This window comes from Podarcis muralis, chromosome 3, assembly GCF_964188315.1.
Source record: "Podarcis muralis chromosome 3, rPodMur119.hap1.1, whole genome shotgun sequence".
Taxonomy (NCBI): Eukaryota; Metazoa; Chordata; class Lepidosauria; order Squamata; family Lacertidae; genus Podarcis; species Podarcis muralis.
In genome coordinates, this window is record NC_135657.1 from 118,757,446 (window position 1) to 118,773,075 (window position 15,630).

At 46.7% G+C, this 15,630-nt stretch overlaps 1 protein-coding gene across 1 annotated transcript in view; it reads left to right on the top strand.

The window, feature by feature from the left end:
• LOC114593517 (uncharacterized) overlaps positions 1 to 15,630 on the top strand; it is a 43,091-nt gene that overhangs the window by 2,600 nt on the left and 24,861 nt on the right. Inside the window, exons 2-7 of the mRNA XM_077925347.1 lie at positions 415 to 534; positions 1,563 to 1,650; positions 4,718 to 4,866; positions 6,377 to 6,471; positions 9,756 to 9,844; positions 10,163 to 10,280. Of these exons, the coding sequence (XP_077781473.1) occupies positions 415 to 534; positions 1,563 to 1,650; positions 4,718 to 4,866; positions 6,377 to 6,471; positions 9,756 to 9,844; positions 10,163 to 10,280 (659 nt within the window). The remainder of the gene's footprint in view (positions 1 to 414; positions 535 to 1,562; positions 1,651 to 4,717; positions 4,867 to 6,376; positions 6,472 to 9,755; positions 9,845 to 10,162; positions 10,281 to 15,630) is intronic.

A 15,630-nucleotide genomic window follows, 5' to 3' on the forward strand; every position in this document is an offset into this window, starting at 1 on the left:
TAGATATGAACACACACACACCCCCACCAAAAAAACCCATAATGGCTCATTATTGGACCAGGGCATTGTGCCTTGAGTACTTCCTCCTCCCTTCTCTTGCAAGCCTTGGTGTAAGATTTCTGGGGTTTACTAAACCATTGTTTCCCATTATGCCTCAACCAGAAAAGTGTGGCTTAAGTTGTAAGTGTGGTTAGGCTATGGTTTGCAAACTAGCATTTGGTTGGTGCTTAATTCACAGTTTCCTAGTTCTGATGTAATGGGAAACTATGGTTTAGCAAAGCCAGAAAACTTGCAAAGGGGAGTGAGAGAAAGGTAGAGGAGGCAGAGCAGGAGGGAACACACAGACACAGTCCATGGTTTATCAGTCTGAGATGGTTGCATCTGAACCCTTGGCCACTGTCTCTTTGGTTGCAGGTCTCTGACCATTTCGCTAGTTTGAGCACCATCAATGAAGACCAGAAAAAGGAGATTGTGGACATACACAATAAGCTACGGAGAGAAGTCCAACCACCTGCTAGCAACATGGTGAAGATGGTAAGACACATTTTGAAAACCCAACAGAAATGTATTCAGGAACAATACTGGCATTTTTTAAATTAATTGCTGGGCGGGGGGGGGGGGGATTTGTTAAGGTAGGAAAATTATGAAACCAGAGCAAAATATAGTGGACAAGATATTGCAACATGGTTTTGTTTTTACCTGTTGCATTTTATCTAGTTAAGTCACTCTGAAATTTTGTTTTTGTAAAAAGAGGGTAACAAATGTAATTATTATTAACAGAGCTACAACAATCTCCATTAACCGATGATGAGTACATAAACTACTACACAAGTAAATCCAATGTGATGTAAGGATTGGAGTGGCAAACTAGGTCTAAGGAGATGCAGGCTGAAGTCCCACTAAACCATGAAGCCACGGCTCAGCCTCCTGGCTCTCAGCCTAGTTGACCTTACAGTGTTGTGTGGCTAAAATAGGAAGAAGAACCACATATGCTGCCCTGAGCTCCTTGGAGGAAAGTCAAGATACACAAACATAATAAATGAATGAATTTGGCAACATTGGCCATTTCTGGCAATGAGTTTCCTATTAAGTGACCTATTTGCAATTGCTGTTTACCCAAATTCCACTCTTAAATGCTTGGTTACAGAGAAAAAATGTCAAAAACATTGCTAAATAAATCATCCTTTCTTTCTTTCTTTCTTTCTTTCTTTCTTGCTTGCTTGCTTGCTTGTTTGCTTGCTTTCTTTGCAAAAATAGACTAAGATCCAAATGCAGTAACGAAAATGCACCTGATTTGACTAGATAAGTAAGAGAAGCATAGAAAGAAATCCTGGGAACATAATGTGCTTCTAAATACCTATAATTTTAAAAAGGCTTGATTTCCACAATTGGCCATGATTTATTGAACCAGGCTTGTGCCAATAGCTGAGAAATTGCCTTTCAGTGTTTAGCTAGAACATCAACATCACCAGAGTTACAAAATCCACTGGTAATTGATGCATTTCTGGGGATTACTGTTCTATAAACTTGTAAGTCACTAATGTATTTTTATCTGTACATAGGAGTGGAGCGATGATATACGAAAGATTGCACAATGGTGGGCAAACCAATGCACATTAGAACACAGTGCGGCATCTGATAGAACACTAAGTAAGTAAAGAACCCATCTTCCAACAAATACGAGTTCAAACAGATTATTTAAAGTGGATTTTTGTTAGAAGACATTAAATCTATTTCATGAAGAAGAGAATAACAAATATTTAATGCAATATTTTTCTTTGAAAAAAATTGATTTGAACTTTTATTTTAATTCAGTGCTATATCAAAAGAAACGCATGAGTGGCACATTTAAAATATGCCGATTGGCCTTTGCAGCTGAATGTTTTATATCTTCATACCACACTTGAGGCAATATATGCAGGTCTTGGAATCTGCTCCCAAGGTTTGGGGCTTGGGAATGCCTTTTCACAACTGGAGCCACAGAAGCTGCCCTGTACATACAGACCTATCCATATTTCTCTTTTGAACCAAGCCAAAGACTGCGCTCCTTGAAGTGTCTTGCATATACTCCAATAAGTCTTCCAGCAGCCGTAATCTCTGCCATCTATAGCAAATGGTATCCAGGTAACAACCTGGGTGCTGTAAGTTATACATTTATACATATGAATGCCCAAGTGAGGAACTACAGTGAAATCATGCAGTGTTGCCATAACTTGAAAGGGAGCCTGACAGAACAGGAGTGGGGGGAATCTCCAAGGGGGAAAGGGGGGAAAGAACACTTTTCTCCTTCCCACCATCCCAAAAGCTGACCCCACTATCATGTAAAAGTGCTGAAGTGCTAAAGTTTGAGATAGGTGTCAGCCCTGAAGTTGAGCCTTTTGTTGGTCTATAGCAGGGAGAAACTTTCCAAAGAGTATGAAAAGGAACATTTCCCCCTTCCCTTTCCTCTTCTGTCCTCTTCTGTCTCCTGAAACCTTGAGTCAGGAGCTCAAGAAGGTACCATTCCTCCTCCTTCCCTTGTCTCTCCCTCTCTGGGCTCTTCCCCACTTCTGCCTGCCCTGTGCCCACAAAGCAGGCCCCCAAGAGGTTTTCTGCTTCCCAAACACAGGTCTGAGTAGTTTTTCATTTGTCCCACCACTTTCCCTGAGAAAACCTACCACTCTGCAGAAAAACCAATTGTTGTGTGTTCTGATTCAGTGGTGAACAGCAGGTTTTCCCGGGGGGGGGGGGGCAGCAAGACAAGGAGAAGTGTGGATGAGGCCTTATTTTCTCTCCCTCTCAGTCGCTCTGCCAACACCCTCAATATTCCATGGCCCCATGCTTCCAATCTTCTGTGGGTTCTGCAAGACAGTGATTGCCGGTCCTTGTCAGGCTATTTTGGTTTGTGCCTATTTAGATTTATTTCCTTTCAATTTTTACAAGTGAGCATACTTCTGTGTACCCTGTATGCAGAAACCTCTGCCATTTAGAGGTGGGTGTATTTCACCGCAAAGCTAGTAGGCTGAGAAGACCACCCAGGGTCTGCACCAGAGGCAACAAATATAAACTCGCAACAAAATGCAATGCATCCCCAATCTGTAACAGGAGTGCTCCAGTCAGGCTGATACAGGAATCTGAGTCCCCATGAACCACTTCCTTAAATGGGGTGGTGGTGTTCACTTTCCGTATTGATAAGGACGGGAACATGAAAGAATTAGGGGCTGTGTCCTTGCCCCAACTCTTTTTGGCATATTCTTCACCCTCTTGCTCTCCCATGCCTTCAGCTCAACAATTAAAGGAGCAACGGACTCACCATCAGCATGACAAAGACAAACGTTCTGGATCTGGATATCACCAGCACTCCATGTAAAACAGCATTGGTGACCACATGCTTGAGGTGGTAGATGGTTTTGCCTACTTGGGTTCCACCATAACCAGTAATCTCTCCAGTGACACTAAGCTGGGCAACTATATTGACAAGGCAGCTATGGCAAAGGCTCGCCTCTCCAAAAGGGTATAGGAGAATGGGATGCTAATGATCAACACCAAGAAGAAAGTCTACCAGGCTTGCATGTTCAGTACACTGCTGCATGGAAGTGAGTTGTGGGCAACTAACACCCGCCAAGAGCGACACCTCAGGGCCTTCCATATGTGCTGTCTTGGAAAGATTTGGGGTTGCAAAACCATGTAATGTCAGGGGAGAGACTTCCTGGCCCTTTCAGTACATGGGACTCCATTCACAGACAAGAGCAGTTTGATAGTGGACTGGACTCCCTCGGAAGCTGGAGGGCTCTCCATCACTGGAGGTGTTTAAGCAGAAGTTGGGTGGCCAGCTGTCATGGATGTTTTGGATGAGATTCCTGCATTGCAGGAGGCTGAACCCAGTGATCCTTGGGGTCCCTTCCAACTCTACAGTTCTATGATTCTGTGATTCTATTACTATGTTTTACGTTTACTGTCAGAGGCAGCAGGTCTCAGTATAAAGGTAAAGATAAAGGAGAGGTTTCAACAAAGGAAGAATGTTAAATTTTGTAGGGGGTTTTTTTGGTGAAAAACCAATAAATAAGTTTTTTTTAAAAAAAAGAATTAGGGGTAAGGTCATTACAGATTTATAGAAAAGAAACTAAGTCCTAGACCAGGATTGGCAAAAAGATTTAGCCGCGGGCCAGTCCACTGTCCCTCAGACTTTGTGGCGGGCAGAGAAGCTTCACCGGGGGGAGCTGGAATTAGAGGTGAGGGGGGCAAGTAGTCCTCCTCCCCACACCCCAACCCCAGCTGATGCGCTTACCTACCCAGGGGCCGCTGCTGCTGCTGCTTCTGGTGGGTAGGCAGAGGGAGTTTGTCTGCTCCACAGGAGCACCAGGGTGGCGGGGACAGGAAGATGAGCGGTGCAGAAGGCTGGCTCCAGAGAGGGCTTGCTTAAAATGGCGCTCAGTCAGCTCAGCCCAGCCCCCTTCCTCCTCTAGGCAGGGCAGGGAGAAGCCAGGAGGAGGGAGGGAGGAGGCGCTGCCGCAGTGGGGGGGGGGGTGGAATGGCACAGCCTGAACAAATAGAATCCCCATGCCGATCCACAGATAGTCCGTGGGCTGGATCCTGAAGGCAATTGGGCCTGATCCGGCCCGTGGCCCTTAGTTTGCAGACCCCTGTCCTAGACAGTATAAATGCTACTTTTCCTGAAGCACATGCAGAAGTAGGCAAGCCTTCAAGTTCTTGTAAATAATTGTTTTTCCACTTGCAGATGGCAGATCCTGTGGTGAAAATCTCTTCATGTCAACTTCCCTCAAGAGTTGGACTGAAGCCATTCTGAGTTGGTATAATGAAAAAGATGACTTTCTGTATGCTTCTGGAGCAAAGACGGAAGGAGCCGTGATTGGCCATTACACTCAGGTACTATGACACTGGTCAGAGGTTAAAAAGTTTGAACTATTTATTTACAAATTTAACTAGCTGTTTCAAAAGTGTTTGGAAGGGGCAGACTAGCAAGCAGAGATATCAGTTACTATAGCAGAACAAATACAGCAAAATATGTCAGATCTCAAAGCCCAAGAAATGTAACTGAGGATACTGTCAAGAAATTTCAAAATCAGTTAAGCCTAAGCTTGAAATTCAATGACAATATCCAAAATGCATTAGCCTTGCTGAATGTTGCGCCATGGTAAAAGAAACGTTCACTACCTGGCTAACATCTTCATACTTTTTGAGGTTTCCAATTATTTTTTTAAAATAAACTATTTTGCTATCTTAAATTTCTCAAAGCAGTTCACAAGAGTATTTGAAACAAATCACATGGACCCAAATACCTTTGCAAGGTAGACAGAGAGGTTTTTACTCCTGAACAGCTCTTTATGGGAAGTAAGTTTGAATACATTGCACAAACTGCCGATTCTATAGGAGAGGTTTGCATCAATGCATGTCTCTTAGACTGATTTGTGATCATAGAATCATAGAGTTGGAATAGACCACAAGGGCCATCGAGTCCAACCCCCTGCCAAGCAGGAAACACCATCAGAGCACTCCTGACATATGGTTGTCAAGCCTCTGCTTAAAGACCTCCAAAGAAGGAGACTCCACCACACTCCTTGGCAGCAAATTCCACTGTCAAACAGCTCTTACTGTCAGGAAGTTCTTCCTAATGTTTAGGTGGAATCTTCTTTCTTGTAGTTTGGATCCATTGCTCCGTGTCCGCTTCTCTGGAGCAGCAGAAAACAACCTTTCTCCCTCCTCTATATGACATCCTTTTATATATTTGAACATGGCTATCATATCACCCATTAACCTCCTCTTCTCCAGGCTAAACATGCCCAGCTCCCTTAGCCGTTCCTCATAAGGCATCGTTTCCAGGCCTTTGACCATTTTGGTTGCCCTCCTCTGGACACGTTCCAGTTTGTCAGTGTCCTTCTTGAACTGTGGTGCCCAGAACTGGACACAGTACTCCAGGTGAGGTCTGACCAGAGCAGAATACAGTGGCACTATTACTTCCCTTGATCTAGATGCTATACTCCTATTGATGCAGCTCAGAATTGCATTGGCTTTTTTAGCTGCCGCGTCACACTGCTGGCTCATGTCAAGTTTGTGGTCAACCAAGACTCCTAGATCCTTTTCACATGTACTGCTCTCAAGCCAGGTGTCCCCCATCTTGTATTTGTGCCTCTCATTTTTTTTGAATCATGAATCATCTTTATTATTTACTAGAGATGTAGGAGGGGAATTCTATTCAGTTTGCATTTAAAGGCAAACCTGTTGCACTGTACATGTTAGGGGAAGGTGGGATCTGTGCAATAGAATTGCAGCACTGAGATAGGATGTGGAGGATCCATTTCAATACTCCTTAAGGTTGTCATGTTGTGCACTCAGATTTACAGTGTGATCACATTCATGTTCATTTGTGTATCTGCAGGTGGTTTGGTATAATTCGCATCTAATCGGATGTGCTATTGCCTTCTGTCCAGACCAAGAATACCAGTACTACTATGTTTGCCAGTACAGTCCTGCGTATGTATTAACAGAAGAACGTGCTGCCTCTTGCAATGCTGTTTTTATCTTGGGACATAAGCATTTAAGTTTAGGGTTAGCAGCCAACCTGTATTCTGTAGCACTGACCAATAACATTGTAGTTTTTTGAGAAATCCTCACAGGGGACTGGAAAACCAGATTCAGCCAGACTCCATCCTGCTGCTTCCAGTTTCCTCCAAGCTCTATACCAGGGGTCAGCAAAAAAAATTAGTCGCGGGCCGGTCCACTGTCCCTCAGACCTTGTGGTGGGCCAGAGAAGCAGAACAGCGGGGAAGCTGGAAGAAGGGGGGCAATTAGTCCTCCTCCCCACCCCCCAGCCCCAGCCACGGCGCTTACCTTCCCTGGGGCTGCCACCATCACCACCTGCTGCTGCTTTCTTGTGGGTAGGAAGAGAACATCCGCTCCACTCTCTGGCCCACAGGAGTACCAGGGCGGCGGCGGCGGAGGGGAGATGAGCGGCGCGAAAGGGCTGGCTCCGGAGAGGGGCTGCTCAAAATGGTGCTCAGCAAGCCCCCTTCCTCCTCTAGGCAGGGCAAGGAGAAGCCAGGAGGAGGGAGGGAGGAGGCGCCACCGCGGTGTGTGCGAGGGAGAGGGAGGGAATGGAATGGTGCAGGGGAGGTGCAGCCCAAACGAACAGAATCCCCACGCTGATCCACAAACAGGCTGTGGGCCAGATCCTGAAGGCCATGGGGCCTGATCTGGCCCGTGGTCCTTCGCTTGCCGACCCCTGCTCTACACCTATTGCCCGCCAGAGTCTGCCTCATGCCATTTATATGTTCTGTCAGTACATATAAGGATCCTTTTCTGGTGCATATGGGAATGAGTTTCCCTTCTCTGCCTTCTCTCTTGGCTGCAGCCACCTGGGATTTTCTTCTGCATAATGTGCCTGGATGTGTTCAGTATAATGTGTTCTGCATAATGTGCCCTGTGCCTGGAAGTGGCATGTGAATGACACAACTCCATGAGGGCAGCCGACTGCAGGGGTCAATCCTACACAGCTGGCAGATTTCAATCTTGACCTCCAAAGCACAAACAAAACATATTATGTGCTCGAAGTACTATTGCTGTGTAGTTCCTTTCAGTAACTGCTTTCCTTTCTTTTCAAGGCAGCCTGCAGCATCTTGCTCCTATGTGGTGGTTTCCTCTACTACAGGAGGATAGGAAAATTGTTAAGCAAAACAAATCTATTTAGTTGGATGCAGCACATAACCTGCCACTAGTTTTGTTTACCTATTCATATTGGTGCTTCCCTACTTGCGGCCTTCCTCATATGTCACTAGGGACTCAGCTACCTTAGTAAAGAAACAAGGAACTGAATATGTTTTAAACATGCAGCACCAGATGGCGCCAGAGAGCAGGAATTGTTTAAAACTACATTTCTCATAGGATTTTTTTTCTTTTGTTAAAATGATCTAATTTCTGACTAATTTATAGCGTTTCCCCCCTATGTCTCATATTCATTGCTGAATATATCTTACACAATAAACATGTAAAAGTATTGTCTCATGGCAGTTCACTTGGCTGCCAGCAGGTGGCACTGTGAACTGCAGGGTGATGGCAGACTGAGCTCCCAGAGCTTTGGGGCCCTTGCGGCCATGTTGCAGGGGGGTGAGGAAGGGGCTGTTGTAACCCTTTTCTCTAATCGCAGTTATGCAGAGGCTGAATATGATTCGGCAACAGCAACAGAAATGAATCGGCATATCCTCAAAAAAACACTTCACACACAGCCCTGAGACTTGACCTCTCATCAAGAAAAGAAGTTTGGGGCTTCAACCTTAGCTTAGATGAAGCCCCGATCTTCAGTCCCTGCCAGTTAAACTTTGGGGAGCAAAGCCTTCTGCTGGGAGCTGGAATGATCTGGCGGAGGTCATATGGATTTCATTGGATGGTTACTGGAACAGTAAAATAAAATCTGTGGATTCTTTTTGCCCAAAGTAGCTAATGTGGTTTGGTTTCTTCACCCCATAACTTCCAAGGCACAAAATGTTGTGTTCTGTTTTGTATTGCTTTGAGTGTTGTTGTGTTTTCTGATCAAACCTGGCCATGACCCACCCCAAACAGGGTTTGTTATGACCCCTGTATGCATCCCTGATCCGGACAGACAGTTGGAGGCTGCAGTGGCATCCAGTGTGGAGCTGACTCTGGCTCAGGGTTCAGGGCAGTCTAACTATGGAAGATGGGGAGACAGCTGCTGCAGATGGACAAGAACACCCAGAGGAGCACCCCAGGCCACTAGGGCCTATAGGGCCAGAGCCTGGACCCTCACAGGCCCCTTCCACCAGGGGCATAGCATGGTGGGGCCAGGGGGGCATGGCCCCAGACACACAATTTTGAGGGGGTGAAACTAGGTGCCCCCCCAAGAACCCCCATCCTGCCCTGCCTGCTGCCAGGGGTCTCTGGGCCTGGCCTCAATGCGGTGTCCCTGGCCCCCTCACTAAATGGCTGCCCAGCCAGGGCTCACTCGCTCCTTGCTTGGTGAGCAGGCACGGACAGAGGGATGCAAGCAAGGAGCAACCCCAGCATGGCCCAGCCCAGCGATTCTCTCTGCGGGCATCAGGGAGAATCAGCCACCAAGGGTTGTGTCAGCCAGCTGGGCTCCCCCTGCACTGGGGGGGGGGGAGCAGCACAGCACACCCTGCTTGGCTCCAGTGGTGAGGGCTGGGTTGGCGTGGCAGGGTCTGTTCATCCTCGGCGCCCCGCCTCTGCCTGGCATGCATGTGCAGGCACCCCAGGCATCGCCAAACAAGACGATGCCGCTGCGTGCCAGGAGCACACCAGAGGTGAGGTTAAGGAATGAAGGAAGAGTGCCGATGGCCCTTTAAGGCTCTGAAGCAGCTCTAGAGCCTGAAGGAAGCGCCTGAATAGAAGGCCTCTGCCCCCAGCCTTTCTTGGAGCAAGTTACTCGCTTGGTGCCTAGATGAATGATAGAGGGGTGTGTGAATGTGTGTTGAAAGTAGGCTTTAAGTTAATGGTACTGGCCCTAGCCAACACTAAAATGTGGCCCCTGGAAAGCTCTCCCGAATGCAGTGTGGCCCTTGGGCTGGAAAAGATCCCACAGCCCTGATGCAGTGGCCAACATCTGTTTTTGGAGTAGGCATCAACCCCTCTAGCCAGCTGTTCTCTTCTATACCCCACACAGGCCCTTCCCCTCCTAACATATTTGCTGTGTGGAAGATTGAGCAACTGGTGCCATTCAAGAAGGCCATCTCTCAAGTTAGAAAGAAAAAGATATATAAACTGCTGGTTTTCATTTATCATTCCAGAGGGAACATCAAAGGCAAGATTGCCACCCCCTACGAAGCAGGAGAACCCTGTGGGCGCTGCCCAAATGATTGTGACAAGGGATTGTGCAGTAAGTTTGAGAATGTTAAACTATTGTGAGGCAAAAAGATACTGGCAAACTCTGAGTGCCCTTAAAGAAGTTTGTGAAATTATCCAACTAATCCTTGTACATGAAAACCATAACCCTTCTCTTAAAAACAAATATCCAACACCACTTGGGCCCCAGAGTTTGCTATGGTGGAAAACAGGGTCCTGAACCTTTAGTCTGACCCAGCAGGAGGCTCTCCTAGAGAGTCATTTTTGTTTTGTTTAAATTTTCTCCAGTATGTAACACTCTCTCTCTCTCTCTCTCTCTCTCTCTCTCTCTCTCTCTCTCTCTCATTTTTAGCCAATCCATGCACGGAATCAAATCTTTATAGCAACTGCGCGAGCTTAAAGGATCAAGTGGGATGTGATCATCCTATAATGGAAAAGTGTGGGGCTTCTTGCAAATGTCCCACACAAATAATATAAGGCTCCTGAATTTCTTTCTTATACCAACCATCTCTTTGTATTAATATAACAATACGCTTTGCTAAATTAGACTATTGTTCATTTTTGATTATCACTGATCCATAGACTACTACTGGACAAAACCATTTTATATGTAAATGGTTTCTAATAATTTTTTTACATGTAATTGTAATTGTTTATAGTTATTACAAAAATGAATTTAACATTAGAATTTTACTCTCTGTTTGATCTGCAGTCAAACTAATAAAGCTTTTGAGTCTGAGAAAACAAAAGAAAATGTTTTGATTTCCTTGTAACTACGGAATGTAGCAAATTGCAGTTTGACCATTTGTGCTCAGGGTGTGGACAGCAACAATCCCACACAGAAAGAGAAATGGCCAGAACTTTATTGGTTACAACTAAGCCACTTTGGCCTAGCAGAGGGTGCAAGGATCCAAATATCAGGCAGCCCGGCTCTGGGCAGAAGCACACAGCCAATCTGCAGGCTGGGAAATGTAAGTGGAAGGTCAGAGAGCTTTGAGTTCATGAGCCACTATTGCCATCCTGCAGGTCACAGGCGTTCCAGGGCCAAAGCTGGTTTGGGTCCAGAAGCAACGCCCAAATCCCTCCTCAAGAGAGTCCCCATTGAGAAGCAGGGAGCCCAATGGGCAAAAAAAATGAGAGGCACAAATACAAGATGGGTGACACCTGGCTTGGGAGCAGTACATGTGAAAAGGATCTAGGAGTCTTGGTTGACCACAAACTTGACATGAGCCAACAGTGTGACGCAGCAGCTAAAAAAGCCAATGCAATTCTGGGCTGCATCAATAGGAGTATAGCATCTAGATCAAGGGAAGTAATAGTGCCACTGTATTCTGCTCTGGTCAGACCTCACCTGGAGTACTGTGTCCAGTTCTGGGCACCACAGTTCAAGAAGGACACTGACAAACTGGAACGTGTCCAGAGGAGGGCAACCAAAATGGTCAAAGGCCTGGAAACGATGCCTTATGAGGAACGGCTAAGGGAGCTGGGCATGTTTAGCCGGGAGAAGAGGAGGTTAAGGGGTGATATGATAGCCATGTTCAAATATATAAAAGGATGTCATATAGAGGAGGAAGAAAGGTTGTTTTCTGCTGCTCCAGAGAAGCGGACACGGAGCAATGGATCCAAACTACAAGAAAGAAGATTCCACCTAAACATTAGGAAGAACTTCCTGACAGTAAGAGCTGTTTGACAGTGGAATTTGCTGCCAAGGAGTGTGGTGGAGTCTCCTTCTTTGGAGGTCTTTAGGCAGAGGCTTGACAACCATATGTCAGGAGTGCTCTGATGGTGTTTCCTGCTTGGCAGGGGGTTGGACTCGATGGCCCTTGTGGTCTATTCCAACTCTATGATTCTATGATCCCTTATTTTGGCTGCTGGTCCCTTATTTTCGAGGCTGCTGGTCCTTTATTTTTAAATCTGTAAGTTGACAGCTATGGGCCCAGCTGCTGTTTTAGGGGTCGCTTTTCATTGTCTGGTTCCTGTTGAGTGTGTTTCCTTTGTTAATTGAGTCCCATTTGTTAATTGAGGCTTCCTGTTTGAGTCTGCCAGCTGCTGAGTCCCGAGCACCCAAGCAACACAGAGGTGATATTTGGAGGTTTTGTTTTTGCTATTTATTTATTTTTTGCATTTTGGTTTGTGTGGCTTTTTTGGTTTTTTGACTGTGGCTTCATTTTATGGGACTGACCTGTGACTATGGCTTGTGACTTCATTTTTGTGACTTGTTTTTGTAACTGTGTGGAACCTAGTTCAGCTACTGGTTGATTGTGTGACTGCAAAAATGGATAAAAGTCCCCCATCCAAACAATGGCTATCATCAGTGCACATAAGAAAAAAAACAAATGTGGGGTTTTTTTCCATCTACAATACTGTCTTATTTATTTTATAGTACAGTACATTGATTATTGTGGGGACGCGGGTGGCGCTGTGGGTAAAAGCCTCAGCGCCTAGGACTTGCCGATCGAAAGGTCGGTGGTTCAAATCCCCGCGGCGGGGTGCGCTCCCGTTGCTCGGTCCCAGCGCCTGCCAACCTAGCAGTTCGAAAGCACCCCCGGATGCAAGTAGATAAATAGGGACCGCTTACTGGCGGGAAGGTAAACGGCGTTTCCGTGTGCGGCTCTGGCTCGCCAGATGCAGCTTTGTCACGCTGGCCACGTGACCCGGAAGTGTCTCCGGACAGCGCTGGCCCCCGGCCTCTTGAGTGAGATGGGCGCATAACCCCAGAGTCTGTCAAGACTGGCCCGTACGGGCAGGGGTACCTTTACCTTTACCTTTTACATTGATTATTGCCTTCTTTTCATGGATCAATGGTCTCGTTAGACAGTAAAATTCATGTTAAATTGCTGTTTTAGGAGGTGTTTTTCATTGTCTAGAACAGATCTATCCATTTTCAATTACTTTCTATAGGAAAGCACGCCTTGTTTTAAGTCCACTTTGTTCTAAGACTGGACTTCTGGAACGGATTACGGTCTTAAATCAAGGTACCACTGTATTTCCTCCACACTAAGCAACAGGCTGCAAAATATAATTTCAAATCAGGCAGTTCCTTCACATCTCGCAGTACTTTCATTTTAACTCATGGTTTTTTACATTGCCACAAAACTTAGATGAATCTTTTTTGCCATTTCTAAACAGTAAATCAGTCACAATAGGTATTGTTTGAAATAAGAAGATCATTCTAGGCAAAACATTCATTTTTATTACTGAAATTTTGACCCGCAATGACAATTTTAACCTTTCCCATCTTGGCATATCTTTTCTAACTTCAGCCCATGTCAAATGTTATTTGTTGTTGACCACCTAGTATGTGGTCATATTAATACTTTCCTTTTCTGATGGTTAATCTTAAAAACTGCTAATGCACCAAACTCATTTATTGGTCCATAAGAATACTGATTCCCTGCTGTGGTATTCTAAAGCTCTAACTTTTTCTAAAGTTAACATCATGTCATCAGCAAATGCCCTTAGCTTGTATATTTCTTTTTAAATCTTTCTTCCCATAATTCTTTCCTCTAATATCTCTCAGCAACACTTCTAGGACCAGAATAAAAAGTAACAGGGAAAGTGGACATCTTTGCCTTCTCCCCTTCTGTATATCACGGGGTTTAGTCATATCTCCATCAAGCACTATCTGTGCAACCTTTGGATTTTTTTAAAAAAATAATTTTTTATTAAATTTCCAATTGACAAACCAATCATATCACATTAATTCCAAATTATACCAATACATAATAAACTCCAAAAATTTAGCCGAATTTTAAATTTGTGTTGGGGGTACCCATGCTTTGAGTTCAGAAAGGGTCCTATCATGTTATAGGCGAAGGGGATCGAGATACGGATATGCTCGTACCCCTTCCAATCTGCGCCCCATCCCAAGAGACGAGGGTAGGGTGAGCAAGGATTACTCACCTCCTTCACTGGTGTTGTGCAATGCCAGGTCTATAGGCAACAAAACCGCCACCCTGCGAGATTTCTTTATCTCGCTGGGGGTCGACCTGGCTTGTGTGACGGAGACCTGGGTGCGTGAAGGGGTAACTGTTACCTTACGAGAGATGGCGCCCCCGGGTTTCTCCGTCCTCCACCAGTCACGGACTGTGGGCCGGGGGGGAGGGGTGGCAGTATTAATCCGGGAAGATTGTCCTTTCAGGGCTCTACCATCGCCATCAATCCCCGGCATTGAATGTGTTGGCCTAGTGTGGGGCTCCGAGGAGAGCTTGGCTGTCTGGCTGGTGTACCGGCCACCTAGCGCACCAGCAGCCACCCTGTCAGGCCTGCTGGAGGCGGTGGCCGGCTGGGCCTTGGAGTTCCCTAACCTATTGGTATTGGGAGACTTCAACTTCCATGCTGATGCCACTCCCTCCTCACAGGCTCTGGACCTGGTGTCTTCCATGGCGACACTAGGGCTCTCCCAGTTTGTTTCGGGCCCCACACATCAAGCAGGCCACACGCTGGATTTGATCTTTGGCGCCGGTATAGATGTGATCATGTCTCCTTCGATGAAGGTGCCATGGTCTGATCACTACGCTCTGAAAGCCAGGATTGACTTTCCACCCCCACCCTGCTTAGGTGGCGAGCCGATTTGGGCTCGCCCGCAGAGGCTGATGGACCCTGATAGATTCCGTCAAGCCTTGCGGGACCTTGCTCCCCCTGGCGACTCATTGATTGAGCTTGTTGAGGGCTGGAATACCCAGCTCCTGGCAGCCATCGATGAGATCGCACCTAAGCGCCCTCTGCGACCCCGCAGAAACCGGGCTCCCTGGTTTACCGAGGAGCTTCGGAAAATGAAGCGGGACCTCAGACGGCTAGAGCGAGTATGGCGGGGTGCCCGTGACGGAGCCTCAAGAACATCTTATAGGGTTTTTATGAAAACCTATGAGATGGCAGTGAAGGCCGCTAAGAAGTCTTACTTCTCGGCCTCCATTGCATCCGCTAGCTCTCGCCCGGCGCAATTATTTAGTATAATTCGGTCTTTAACGTCCCTCGAAGGACAGCCAAATTTAAATAACAATCTGACACACAGCTGTGAGGCATTTGCGAGCTTTTTTGCGGAGAAGGTCCTGTTGCTCCGCCATGACCTCCCTGCCAATTTGGATACAATAAAGGAACTGGAGGCCCCTCGACTGTCCTCGGGTCCAGTATTGGACCACTTTGACCGGATATCTCCAGCTGATGTGGACAGATTCCTCCAAGCTGGAAAGCCCACCACCTGTCCTCTTGACCCGTGCCCGTCATGGCTAATTAGAGCGTGTCCAGACGAGGTGCGGGCCCCCCTGGGGGATATCATCAATTTGTCCCTTGGCACCGGGATATTCCCAGGGGAACTGAAGGAGGCGGTGGTGCGTCCGCTCTTAAAGAAAACATCATTAGATCCCTTAGATCTATCCAATTACCGCCCGGTCTCGAATCTTCCTTTCCTGGGTAAGGTGATTGAGAGAGCGGTTGCTGAACAGCTCGGTAGGTTTCTGGATGAAACATCTGCTCTGGATCCATTCCAGTCCGGCTTCCGCGCTGGGCATGGGACCGAGACGGCTCTGGTCGCCCTAACAGATGATCTCCGCAGGCAGCTGGATCGAGGCGGGTCGGGGCTGCTGATTCTTCTTGATCTGTCAGCAGCCTTTGACATGGTCGATCACGAACTTCTGGACCACCGCCTTGCCGACGTGGGGATCCAGGGCACAGTCCTTCAATGGCTGCACTCGTTTCTCTCTGGTCGGGGACAGAGGGTGGCGCTTGGGGGGGAATTGTCATCGCGTCACTCCTTGGTGTGTGGAGTGCCTCAGGGTGCGATTCTCTCCCCAATGCTTTTTAACATCTTTATGCGCCCCC